At 39.4% G+C, this 14,042-nt stretch overlaps 1 protein-coding gene across 1 annotated transcript in view; it reads left to right on the top strand.

Annotated features, from left to right (window-relative positions):
- The window catches only part of IFT81 (intraflagellar transport 81), an 88,234-nt gene that overhangs the window by 34,240 nt on the left and 39,952 nt on the right, over positions 1-14,042 (top strand). The window contains exons 6-11 of the mRNA XM_018556719.1: positions 125-190; positions 504-614; positions 5,459-5,543; positions 10,677-10,840; positions 12,443-12,535; positions 13,145-13,291. Coding sequence (XP_018412221.1) covers positions 125-190; positions 504-614; positions 5,459-5,543; positions 10,677-10,840; positions 12,443-12,535; positions 13,145-13,291 — 666 coding nt within the window. The remainder of the gene's footprint in view (positions 1-124; positions 191-503; positions 615-5,458; positions 5,544-10,676; positions 10,841-12,442; positions 12,536-13,144; positions 13,292-14,042) is intronic.

Here is a 14,042-nt window from a genome sequence, read left to right as displayed (position 1 = left end):
TCAATAATATAATGTCAACATTTTACATTTGTTAATTTATGTATTTTTTAAAATTAATTAATGAAAAAATTGTCAAAGCATTCTCAATAATTAGAGCTCATCCTGTTCATAATACTGTTCATAGGACATCACAGCTATGGAAGAGGAAAAGGATCAGCTGATGAAGAGAGTTGAGCGCCTTAAAAAAAGGGTAAGGAGGAATCTGATACTGTAACATTTCAATGTCAAAACTGTTGGCTGAGGGAATGCAAACAAGGATTAAGAACAGCATGTTGCACTTGTAATAAGGTAGCTGAAAATGCAAGTGACGGAAAGGGAATCTCCTTAGGCCAAAGGCCAAAGCTTTTAGACATCTTGAATCCAATACCTCTCTGTCAGCTGCTAGGAGAAATGGACATGAAGAGGAAATGTTCAGACAGGGTTACACATAATACTGTCTACTTATTATATAAAGTATGTGACAGTAACTTGAGTAATTTGGATTGCACCATCACTTGTTGCAGGTGGAGACGGTTCAGAATCATCAGCGGATGCTTGAGATGGCGAGTCAGTTGCGAGTAGAAAAAGAGAGGGAAGAGTCTCTGGCTCAGCAGAAGCAGGAACAAAGAAATCAGGTATATTTCCATCATTTGCTTTTAAATTTTATTTCAAAGTCTGTAAACGGAAAATAAAATAACAACAATAGAGCTCGACCTTTGCTAAACTGCTGTTTGTCCACCTCATTTGCAGGAAATGTAAAATCAAATTTGTAGTTCCAGCAAACACCACCCTGTCTTTCTGAGTGTAATTAAAGCCAGCGCTCTTACTCTGTTGCAGCAATTTTGATCTGCCAAATCCTTCATTACAAATGTATACATTCAAGTGCAATTATATAAATACTCAGTAATAACTGCAATGCTTGGAATAATTTGGCATGAATGCCATCTTAGAAGGCCAGAAGAACATTTGGTAATTACTTTCTGCTCAAGTGAAAATAATTTTGCAGCCTAGAAAGGTGTATGCTTAACTGTGCAGGAAGTAAAATTTAATTTCAAATAGCTCTAGTCCAGTTTTAATTGCTTGACCTGCTGTGTTTTATAAATTACCTGTGAGATGTCAGTTAAAGGAGAATTATGGGGTGAGTGAAAAACGCTCATCCTCATAATTCAAGCCAACCTGTGACACTGAGGCTTTCACAGGTCAGCTATATAGATTGGAAAGTCAGCGATTACATACTGCTGATCGCTGACATCCCGATCCTCTCCCTGCAGAGAGCGGTGACTGTCGGTCACAGCTCCCCACAGGGATTCCCTCCCCTCTCCGTTTTTACAACGCTGACTGCAGGAATGGATGGGGCGGGCACAGCTGGCTATGCTTCTAGAGAGGCAGAGCCAGCTGTCAATCAGCCAGTGGGGTGGATCTCGACTGTTTTTGGGCAATAGCCCTCTATATACTGAGCTTTGGGTCACCGGTGGACAGTTTATGGGCAAAAATGGTTGGCCCATAGTTCTCTTTTAAGCTTCCACAGCATTTATATAAGTTAGCAGATCATCCACCACCTATGCAGTCTCCCAAGCACACTTCTGCTGGACCCGCATTAGGACAGCTTAAATCTCATTTGGCAAGCAGCAGCCAATCAGAGCAGCCTTACTTGAAACTGCCTATAACCACAAGGTCATCTTGTTCCAGGACTGGCACCCAAAACTAAGCAGCACCAAGGTGCCAGAATCGAATTACTCCCATGACGCCAGCACCATTTAAGGCCTGGTTCACACCTGGGCATTTTACAGCGCGTTCCTACGCGCTGTAAAACGCTCAACATGTGAAAACTAATAATTGCCTATGAGCATGGTTACCACCTGGGCGTTTTACAGCGCATAGGAAAACACCCTACGCCCAAAGAAGTACAGAAGCTTCTTTGGGGCGTATTTGCCACGCGTATCCATTAGGATACAGCCGGATAGCCCTCAGAAATGCGCGTTTGTCGCGTGTTTCTTTTACCGCAAATCACGGTAAAAACGCACGGCAGACGCGCATATTCTGTACGCCCAGGTGTGAACCCAGCCTTGGGTTCATGCAGCTTCTTTTCTTCCTGATAAGTTGTCCAGCCCTCTGATGGTATGCTATTCAGAACTATGTGAGAAGTCACTTTTCAGGGTCAATAAGGTTTTAATAAACCTTTTTACTAAAGTGATTCAAGAGCCATTGAAGGTGGCAAGTGAAAGCAGCTAATGAGCTACTAATGTTATGCAACAAACACTGCAACTGTGCTGAAGTCCACCCAGATTATGTTAACAAGAACCAGTCAGCTTTGGGCTAATGCAGAAATAGTCTTCTATTATCATAATTGTGCAGTGTGCTTCTAAAATATTTATATTTGCTCCCGTTTTAGGGTTCATTTTCTTTCTCTGAGCAAGATACATCAGCTTGAGGGTCACTGATAATAGGACACCTGACGTGTTACCCCTGTGAACTACCTGTCCTCATACGATGTCTCCCAACTCCTAAGAGTACATAACAACATTAAAAAAACAACAACACTTTAGTGAAGAAAATGTAGAAAACGGTAGGGCTCTGTTATTTGACACTGTACAGTAATCCACTTGGGAGACTGTATGTAAGATCAGGAAGCAGTTGTCAGACTTCAGGTGACATCTGAAGCTGAAGTATCAGGATAAGACAAAGTACTTAAAGCTAAGCTTTCAAAGCTTAATGGACAATTATAAATCTATGTTAAAGGAGAACTATGAGATTAGTGATTTCCACTCACCTCATAGTTCTAGCCGACCTGTGACAATGAGACTGTCACAGGTCGGCTCAGTAGACCGGGAGGTGAGCGAACAGATAGCGGCGTTCGCTCACCTCTCACCTCTCGATTCTGTCACGGCTCTCTGCCGTTACAGGGGGGGGGCTGGATTCCCCGCTCCGATCCGCCAGCGCTGACTGGCGGAACGGACGGGGGAGGGGGCGGGTACAGCTGGCTCTGCCTCTAGATAGGCAGAGCCAGCTGTCACTCACGCAGCTGGGCGGATCTCGACATTGATGTCGGGATCCGCTCCGGCTGCGGCGTCTCAGTATACCGCGAGCTGTAGCTCGCGATATACTGAGCTTAGGGTAACGGGGGGACGCTAGTTTGTGTCCTCCCGTTACCCTAAGGAGAACTATGGGGAAAAGCCCTGACCCCATAGTTCTCCTTTAAGTACAATTGTGCAGCAATATTAATTTAGTACGTAATATTCAGTTTCTTGCATAAACCCAGTCTTGACTGGTTTTCTTTAATTTGAGTTCTATGTTGTTCACTGCATCCAGATCCCAGAGTGCTCTACACATAGAAAGGGTGGGTCTGCTCCTTGACATCTGTACATCTTACTCTGTCTGCCTGCTGGATTACCAGATTTAAATGTCTTTTGTAATATTTTTGTAAATATGTGCTAACATAAAAAAAGTCTAACAGTATATTCAGGTCAAGCAAATGTGCAATAAAGATTTGGCCTTTACAAACAGTATGAACTACACAAAGGAATACAGATTACAGATGAACACATCTCTAGAGACCGATCTTTAAACCATTTTTGAGAAGCACATGGGCTGATTAGTCCTCCAGAGGTTCCAGATTTTCCTAAACAATAGAATGCTAACCTTAAGCCAAGCAGTAAGTTTTTCATTCATCCACTTTCTTCAGTCTGTGTTGAAATGTGGAAATAGGAAGATTTGCTGTGAGTCAGCTGGAAGCTATGACCATCTTCACTACTGATCGGAAGCCGATTAATCGATTATTGAAAACGTTGACAACTTTTTCAATAATCGATTATAATCGATTATGTCGATTAGTTGTTGCAGCCCTACTTAGCAGGCATGGAGGCAGAATTTACATGGCGATTTAGAAACCTTCAAAGGGGAAGTGAAACAAAGCAGTGGTGCAGCTGAAACGGAGATGGAATTATTTAAAAAATGTGTGCCAGAATGGTAGTCCACAAGGTTTGGAAAAGGGGGCATCGCTGCCATTAATGTGTCATTGCACCCATTCAAAATAAAAATGAAATGTGTATTTTATATCTGGTATGCTATGCAAGCATTGCTTTGTAATTAGCCTATTTTATGCTAGATGACTTGGAAGAAAATGCCATGCCATCCCATATAGATGTTCAACTTTCAGCAGACATTTATGTATTTTAGTCTTACACTTAGGTGTTGGCATTGAAAAACTGTACTGGAAGGTTAGATTAGAACATTTTTTATATAAGGCTTATGAAACAATAGATTGTTCATACCTGCAAATATCAAAAGGGACTCTTTAGAGAGAAGATCATATTTCAATTTTAGTCCAATAGAGATATAATTCTTGCCCCCGATACCAAATCACAAAGTCTGGTGTTCTCTTGATGTAATAATAGAATTATGATAAGCAGGTCAAAATTTTGAATTGTCTAAAATACTCATTAGCAGGGATGATTCAGCAGTCAGACTTATGCTTGTTCTTGCTTCATATTTGGAGTGAACACAGAATAAAATAATCGGCAGTAGGCAGGCTTGTGGAAGTCACGGTCAAAGGGTCAAATTAACTCAAGAGTTAGTTTCTGAAATGCAAAGGTGGCATTTTATCAATGCTGTGCAGCATAAGAAAAAGCCCACATCTTCAGAAACCTTATTCTCCCCAAACATGCAGGAGCAAATAAAGTAGTAAATAAGGTATTCTTAGGTTTTCACCTCTCACTCAGACAAATTTGTAAGTGTTCTGTGTATTGTGCAGAAAAGGTACAAAATATAATTAAGATATTAGAATTTGGGTAGGATGACTATTTCAATGGCTACAGTTCAGCCTTGCCAAAGCCTTTAAAGGTCATAACAAAGCATCTGAATAATAAGAAATAGAAAGTTTGCCTGGTTTTTAGGGGCCAGTGATACACGAGGAGGTAGCTGTGTGAGGATGAATTATTTGAGAATGTGATGGTTCAGTGGTTAGGTTGAGGTGGGATAGGCTTACATATAGGTTTACATGTCAAGGCGTAATTTTTAGTGATGATGAAGAAAGTACATTTAAATCAGGATATTTATTGTTTGGTTTTTTTAAAATGAGGAAATGAGCTTAAAATATTAAATATAACCAATTATTAATTTTACTTGTTCCTACAATAAGAGAACAGCTAATAAGCCTTGTATTTGACAATATATTTCAAGCATGTGCCTACCTTATTCCTATTACTTCATACTGACTGACAGCACACCTTACTAGTTCAGGCCTCTGTTATGAGTATCCATATACAGGTGTGTTTTGTTGTAATTCCTTCCCATGTACCTGACTGCTAGTGACATAGGGATGTCATGAGCAGTAAGTCATTTTTTCTTTACAGAACATGTCTGAAATTTGCTTGGGGGTGTTAACCAGTTTAATTGCAAATACTGTTATTTGATGTTTTTTCCTTTCTATCTGTTAACGCACAGCAGGTGAATTGACAGAGCCTTTTTTTTTGTTTCAAAGCTGTTTAATGCAGAACAGAAACTACAAAGAGCCCAACTTCACTTGAAAAACATGCGACATGCTGCGACAGATGCGAAACCTGAAGGTAAATGCTAATTTGTATAGATATCCTTATTTGCAGTTGTTAGAGATGTATGTGAAAAAAAATAGTTTCCTCTACAGTTTTCTATATTCTTTTTTTACATTTTCTTGAGATTTGTTGGCAGTTCTAGCTTCTAGTAAACTGAATCCTAGAGAGGAAAAAACTGCAAAGGGGGCAAAACCCCTCAGTTTTTCTCCAATTATTTAGTACCTTGAAGATCTCCTTTTTTTTTAAAAAAATAGATGCATATTTAAACAATAATGTTATTGCAGGGATAAATTAATAAAAAGTAATAGAAGGGCAGAGACACCTGCTTTTCTTGGAGAAAATGCTGCTGTAAGTTCCTCAGATGTCAGGACATGTAATATACACCTTCATATTGCAGAGCAGTGATTTCCTGAAGCTGACCATACGCCAGTAGAATTGCATTCAGAAAAAGTCATTTTATGAACGTTTGTTCAACTTTCTAATAACTTTTGAGGTCAAATCAATTATCAATTTTGACCTCCGTGACAAAAAAAGTTGAAGGGGCTGGATGGAAAATGTTTCTCAAACGAAATTCTAACAGTGAATGCGGTTTTCGTTCAGGGGGAAACACCTTTCAATTCAAAATCGAATATTAAAAATGTTTAAAATCAAATGAAATTTCAAACGACATTCGTCAAATCTCTGATGACATTATCGGATATTCTGACCAGATTTTTCGTTTGAACGTTCGTACAGAAATCTACCAGTGCATGGCCAGCTTAAGTATGAAGAAAGTATAATGACAGTCCTTACAAATGCATGTTCAAAAATAGGTCTATTCCTGTATTTTAACCTGGCAGGCTCCAAATCTTACCTGCATAACCAATACAGAAAATGTTTTATTTTAAAGTACCTATATGCTCCATTAATGCTGACCTACATAGCTTATGATGCATGTGCCTTAGCGCGGAGGAGGTTCATGGAGGGGACTTCTAATTCATGTACTCTGCTCGACCCTATAACGGATTTCTCTGTATTCTATAGGCATGTCTCCTGCATTGAAGCCTTATAAGACTTTTAATGTATTGTTACACGTTATGTATTGTGTTGTGTATTTTTAATTTAAACTTTAGTAAACTTGAGATTGAACTAAAGTACCTATATGCCTAAGTCAATGCTAGGAAACCAGCAAGAAAAAACTTGGTTTTCCTAGAGATACAAACCAGAAGTTTCTGTATGAAGCTAAATTTAATTTGTTAGATGTGAAACGTCCCATCATTCCCATATTCTTAAGAATTATTGTTTCTAAATTAAGCAGTAGTTCCTCTATTCCAGTCCAATCCGCTCTACTACCATGTACATGTAAGCACTTGGTTGGGAAGTTAATACTTGGAAGCAAATCTCAGGGCATCTGGCCAAAGTCATTACAGCGTGCTCTACGCCTGCACATTCTGAAAACCATGGTTATCTACAAACGGAAAACAAACTTCTAATATGTCATGGAAACACTTTATGTGCCTACACAATCTGAAACAATTAGGGAAGAGTGCAACTCACACTGGTAATACATTCTCTAAAAATGATTTAATATTTTCAAACATTTTTGAAGTTTTTGTCTTTCAGTAGGATAGTAAGTTTTTGTGGTATTTTTACATTTGGAATATGTGATGTCCTTGTTGTGGTTGTATATCCTGTATAGGATTTTATTCCTCAGTGGCCAACCAAATTTAGATCCCTTGCCTGTTTTTCTCATTTACTCAGTTTGAAGCAAAAAATATTTCTACATTCAATTTTTGTTTGTACTGTAGGTAGCAATTTTCAGTCTTCTTCAGAAAGGGGAAGACCAATTTTCCAAGTGCAGTAGTCTGTAACAAATCACTAATCAATCTTAAATTGCTTTGGCTGCACTAGGCTAATAAAAAGGGAAATTTTTATTAGAATGGGTTACTGTACTGTACAGCAGTTACAAATGTACCTAAATAATCCTTGCCTCTTTTGAAGTCGTCTTTCTGTCTGTTTTGTCCTGTTATGACCTCATTGGGGGAATGAGGATGGGAGGAGTCTTAAATACCACTGTGCCAGGAGGTCAAGCCACAGCTACTGTGTGGGTCCCAAAGTGGTTAATGGGACAACAGACTCTTATGAGAATGATGTTACTTGGTGAGTTAGTACTACCATTCAAAAAGTGCATCCAAAACAGGAGGTCGGCTTTGTCAGATGTCACTCAGACATCTTAAGCTAGACTATAAAAGAATCAGCGTTACACCTCAGCATTAGTAATGATTTCATGGTGATAACCTTTGACTTTAAGATAAGAACAAAAATGAGATTCTGAAACATCAGGTCCTTGTATAAATTTGGTGGGCTTGACCAGGTAGCTGCACAGCTGCAGAAGTATCACATTGAAATCCTTGGCCTCAGTGAAACAAGGTGGAATGGGAATGTTCATTACAAGGACCTTTTTATTATATTCAGAACATGAACAAGAAGATATTGTACACATGACAGGGTTTGTGTTCCTGTTCAGTAAGTCAGCTGAAAGAAGCCTCATTAATTGCCAACATATCTCAGAGAAGTCATCCCCGAAATGCATTTTTTGATTTACAGAAGTGGACAGAGCCTAGTGGGGGGAGCACATCTTCCTGCCATTGCTCGATTAACACTTTCAGAGCCAATTTGTTGACAGCGTGCAGCGACATCATAGAAAATGTGGCAGCTGGTCTGAGTGGCTCTCTGTTCACTTGATAAGTCTGTAAAAGTCCTTCACATTGTAAGTGTGTTTTTACATTATTCAAATAAACTATAATACTATACAATGTGGTTTTGCACATTTGTGCTATTTTCTTTTTGATTTGAATCAGCGATACTTAGCTTGTATGCGAGTTGAAAATCTACAGGTCAGGTATACTGAGAAGGTTTGATGCATTGCATACGTTAATCCCACCACTTCCTCAAGAGCCCTGGTGTAGGCATTTGACAACTTTAGGAAACGTCAGCTGTGGTCTTTCACAAAAATTAGTCTTTTGATATTTTTCCCGCTTATCTTGAACAAGTCAAGAAGGACAATGAGAGAGCAATATAGTGGGGTCTTGAAGATCATTCTGAAGATGTAATAATGTACTGCCATTTACTTTACATTATCCATGTGAGACCTAGGGGAAGGTTGAAAATGCGACTGTCAAACTATAGTCAATGTATCTCTTTGGTGAATTGTTAGCATCAGGGGGCAAGAAGTGCTTTCCTGTGCTGAATTTTAGACATTAACCAACCATTACAAAAATGATCAAAGAATTAAAGTGTATTGGACAGGCTACATCCTTCAGAAGAGCAATTGTGAGCCCAAAAGGCAAGTGGAATCCTCAAAGCAAGAGGAAATAGGAAGACCAAGGGGAGACTTGGTAACACACAATGGAGTAAAAAGTTAAATAAAAAAGAATATGTATAGAGTCATCTATGGCAACCAATCAAAGTTCAGCTTTTAGCGGTTTGGAGAACTGGGGCCAATAAAAATCATTTATTTTTACTTGTAAGGTCTACGGCACATTTGTATTTTCCTTTTGCAGGCACAATTCGTATAATCAATTCACATCACTGATTCCTGGTAAATAGGTTAGGCTCTAAAAAAGCTCTCTCCATTTTAAGAAATTACTTAACTGGTGCAGTTAAAAGAGTGAGTCATTTTTGGACAGAGATATGTCAGGGGATAGAGGTTCACAAAGCTCTTATGTTTGGAATGTGCAAGGACCCAACATTTTTTCCTGAATTACATTATCACATAAACTCGAACGCATCTCTTAACAGCTCTCACAAATGCACAATAAATAATTGGCTGATACGTACCTGTCCATTTTACAAAATAGCAGACTGTATGACTGCTAAAATTCAGCTTTATAGGCCACTCTATGACATAATATTTACATGAAATAAACATTTTTCTCCAAGTCACCTATTTACATTGCAAGGATTTTATCAAATGTTATTGCAGATATTTAGATGTTTTTGTCTTGTAGATGCTAATGTAGGCCTTGCTAACACTTTCTAAAATCATTTACCAAGTGTGAGGGTCTGTCTTTCCCAGTGTTTGTAATGAAAAAAAAAAAAGTTGCAGCCCGGTATCTCTATGCATGTAAGCGTTTAGAGAGTACTTATGGTAACTAAAAGATGAACCTCCTACTGCAAGGAATGCAAGCAATTTGATTGCAATCTCTGTGTACATTTCGGGGAAGGGGAGTGAACCAATCTCATAAACAAAGGCATAGTAATTCCTATACATAAAATACTGTTGCTGGCTCTCGCTTGCCCAACGAATAAAATTCATGACACTAAGGGGGTTATTCCTCCCAGCTGTTCTCATGTAATGACAGGCTAGCTGTTGGCTTTTGCAGGGAGAGCAGTCAGCTTCGGCCGACCTTCTCCCGCTTCGGCTGTCACTGCGGCTCAACCGAGCCAAAGCATATGCGTTCGGCTCGGCTGCTGTATGGGCTATTGTGAACAGCCTGTACAGCAGCTCTTCGGTTCGGCCGACGCAAGCCGAAGGATCAGCCGAAGCTACGGCTAGATCCTTCGGCTCAATAGTGAATATAATATAATAATCTTCTCGCAAACCTCATCTGAAAATATCACCCAAATCATCCTCTCTGCTTCTCTCAAGACCTCCTGCTCTCTAGATCCCTCATCATCTCCTCTCATATTCACCTTGTGGACTTCTCCAGAGCCTCTCCAATTCTCTGGAACTCCATGCCCCAATCTGTCCATGTATCTCCTACTCTCCTGTCCACCTTTAGCTGATCCTTGAAAATTGATCTCTACAAGGAAACCTATCCTGCCTCAACATACATTTCCTTTTAATTCTTCCATCACCTCATTCCATACAATTATTACCTTTTTTGTATCGCTTGCCCCTCCAACTAGATTGTAAGGTCTCATGAGCAGGACCCTCCTGTATTGAAATTATATTGTAACTGTTCTGTCTCCTTCATTTTGTAAAGCGCTGCACAAATTGTTGGTGCTATATAAATCCTGTATAATAATAATAATAATTAGTGTTTTTAACACGTTTTCCATTTACCACTGTAGCCAGTTATATTAAAAAGCATTTTAGAAACATTACATTTCAATATTTCTCTCAACAAAATAAAATCCTATTTGTATTTTCTGTGTCACGTGCAGGCTTAATGAAAAGACTTGAAGAAGAAATAAAATTTAATTCATATATGGTTTCTGAAAAGCTTCCTAAAGAACTGGAGTCCAAGCGACAGACCTTGAGCTTCATGCAAAGAGTTGTCAGTGAACAAGTGGTTGACCAATCTGATCTTACAGAGCTTGAAGCTAAGGTATGCCTAAAATACATTTGACCTAATAGTCAGTTATAATACTCTGGGCACGGATTACTGAAAAAAAGCAAAGTGGGCCTGTTAAGCAACAAAGAGAAAGCTACTACTGCAGAAACTACATATTCAGTGCTTAAATGCAGTGTAAAGACACACTTCACATTAGAAAATGTGTCTCCCCTTTCCCTTTTTATTATGTAAATTAATTACTGGAGACAATAGAAGTGCTGTAATACTGTTGTACATGTGATCAGTCAGAGCCCGTCAGAAATATGAACATTTGCTATTGTGTCACAACATTTATTAATAGCACAGTGCCAATTCTCTGTAGATGTATAAGAGAATGTTCACAGACATTTTAAAAAATAGGTATGTCTGCTTGGTATATGGGTTCTTCATGTAGTCACATAGAAGTCTAAACGTTAAAATGTCAAACTGTAGTGCAGGAGTAGGCAACCTTAGCACTCCAGCTGTTCTAAAACTACAAGACCCATGAAGCACTGCAAGACTGATAGCCACAGACATGGCTCTCAGAGGAAGAAACATGATGGGATTTGTATTTTTAGCACAGCTGGAGTGCTGAGGTTGCCTACCCCTGCTACAGTGATTTGCAGTGGTGGCCAACTTTCTTGATATAGGGGACCTTAAGTTCAGCTCTTGGCATCACCAAAGGGCCACCATTATATTTATTAACCGTAATGCTACAGAAAGCTATCCGAGGCTGTGGCTATGCAACAGGAGATGATCATAGACAATGGACATGCTACATGGGATAGTCAGGAAGTGCATACATGCTGCAGTAGATGGTTAGAGACTGCAAACTTGTTAAGGGAATTGTTAAGACTGGAGGCTTTCTTTAACCATTTCACTTCCAGGAGCCACTCTAAAAACATTTAGCTTCACTGGCTTGAGTAAGCACCTACTGTAAGTAAGGAAAAGCCAGACTCCTGTCTGAAGAGGCACAGAGGGCTGAACAATAAGTGGTAACAGGGCTATATGTGACCAAGGAGTCAATATAACATATGTTAAATTATATGTTTTATGTTTATACATTACAGGAGGTTGGTTAAAAGCAACATTCACTTAAAGGAGAACTATGGGGTCAGTGTTTTTCCCAATAGTTCTCCTTAGGGTAACGGGAGGACACAAACTAGCGTCCTCCCGTCACCTTAAACTCAGTATACCGCGAGCTACAGCTCGCGGTATACTGAGACGCCGCAGCCGGAGCGGATCCCGACATCGATGTCGAGATCCGCCCAGCTGCGTGAGTGACAGCTGGCTCTCCCTATCTAGAGGCAGAGCCAGCTGTACCCGCCCCCTCCCCCGTCCGTTCCGCCAGTCAGCGCTGGCGGATCGGAGCGGGGAGGGGGGAATCCAGCCCCTCCCCTGTCACGGCAGAGAGCCGTGACAGGATCGAGAAGTCAGCGAACACCGGTATGTGTTCGTTGACTTCCCGATCTACTGAGCCGACCTGTGACAGTCTCATTGTCACAGGTCGGCTAGAACTATGAGGTGAGTGGAAATCACTCATGTCATAGTTCTCCTTTAACTTTCTTTTAGGTATTGCCAATTGACACCATGGTGTTTTTTTGCTTCTGTTTTTAGATCCAAGAAGTTAATACAGAAATCAATCAGCTGACTGAAAAGAGAATGAGAAATGACCCGACAGATGACAAACTGTCCCTTTTTCGGCAGCAAGTATGTATTCAAATAAATCTCTACAGATATGATTGCTGATGGATATTTTTTCTGCCTGAGACATGAGCATCTCTTATAATGGATTTTATAGATATAAATGATAAAAATCAACCAATAAAACTGCCATCATTTCACTGTGTAGGTATTTGATGTAAAACAATGTAAGAAAGTGAGTCAAATAAGTGTGATCTTAGACATTATGGAAAATGATGAAACTCTCCATTTATGGTGTTGGGCAATGGTTTGGTACGAAGGCTGATGTAAAAGAAATGATATATATTTTATATACAGTGTACTAGAAGTCCTGGTCCATTTTTGTTTTTCATGCATTTAGCAATTAGCACTGAAACACAGGTGGGACCATGAGAGCCTACTGTTTTCTACATTGCAGAAAAGCTTCCTCTCAGAGTGGGGCAAACATATCCACGGGGACTTTTCAGATATTCTGATTGCTTTATAAGTAACTATATAATTATAATAAAAGGTTTTGTGCTTTTTTTGTTTGTTTTTTTAACTTTAAAAACAGAATGACAGAATTCTTGGAACTAGGAATGTGTGTGTACAACACAAATATATTTATGTGTACACATATTCTGACCTTCTTTACAGGCAGCCATCATTTCGCGCAAGAAAGAAACCAAAGCTGAAGAATTACAGGATGCTAAGGAAGAGATTGCCAATTTCGAGAAAGAGATAGCACAGAAATCGAGTCAGGTCCGAGATTCTGATGGCTCTGAAATATTAAGAGGAGATGAGGTAAGAGTTAAGCTATAAAAATGGACCAGTTTTCTGGGCCTAGAAAAAAATTATAGTCCAACAATGATTTATGCATTTGTTGCATGTTTTTTGTTTTGTTTTGAACAGTACATACAAAGCTCTCTTATTTGTTCCCCTTTGGTCTGTTAAAAATATACAATTGAAAGTGTTTTTTTTAAATATTTGTTCTGTAAGTGGAAAAAAAAATACATGTTGATCCTGCCAGTGAGCTTGTAAATTCCTGTGCTCTTTGCCTGCTCTCCACTGCAGTCTCAAGCAGTTATTAGCTCTCCCCAGTTTACTTCTGTAGACTACAGAATACCCCCATGTTATGGAGATGAGGAGAGGGAAAGGTGTTCTGTAGCCCTGTCCTAGGGTGACAACGCTGCTCCTCCACAGATACAATACAGTGAGTGTTGACACCCTATGAAAAGGAAATGTATCTTTGCTGTGAAAAGAAATAAACCTGAACACGAATGCAGTCACCGTATTTCAGGACTGACAAGTTGCAGTGTTTTATAGTATATATTGTTCTTGGTTTGGATACACTTTAAATTTTCTCATCCCTATAAGCACAGCAAATCTTGTCATATTTCACTAAGTTCACCTATTCCTGTGGCTGGAAATCTACACCAGTGTTTCTCAATTTTTTTTTTTAGCCACGGCACCCTTTTAAAGTATGTAATATCTCGAGACACCCTAGTCTAAAATGTAAAAAATGGCCTGTGGTCTCTACAAAATTCATACCAGT

This window comes from Nanorana parkeri, unplaced genomic scaffold (genome assembly GCF_000935625.1).
Source record: "Nanorana parkeri isolate BGI_ZX_2015 unplaced genomic scaffold, ASM93562v1 scaffold13, whole genome shotgun sequence".
Classification (NCBI taxonomy): Eukaryota; Metazoa; Chordata; class Amphibia; order Anura; family Dicroglossidae; genus Nanorana; species Nanorana parkeri.
Note: the sequence above shows the minus strand (reverse complement) of the source record. Positions and strands in the feature narration are given on the sequence as shown.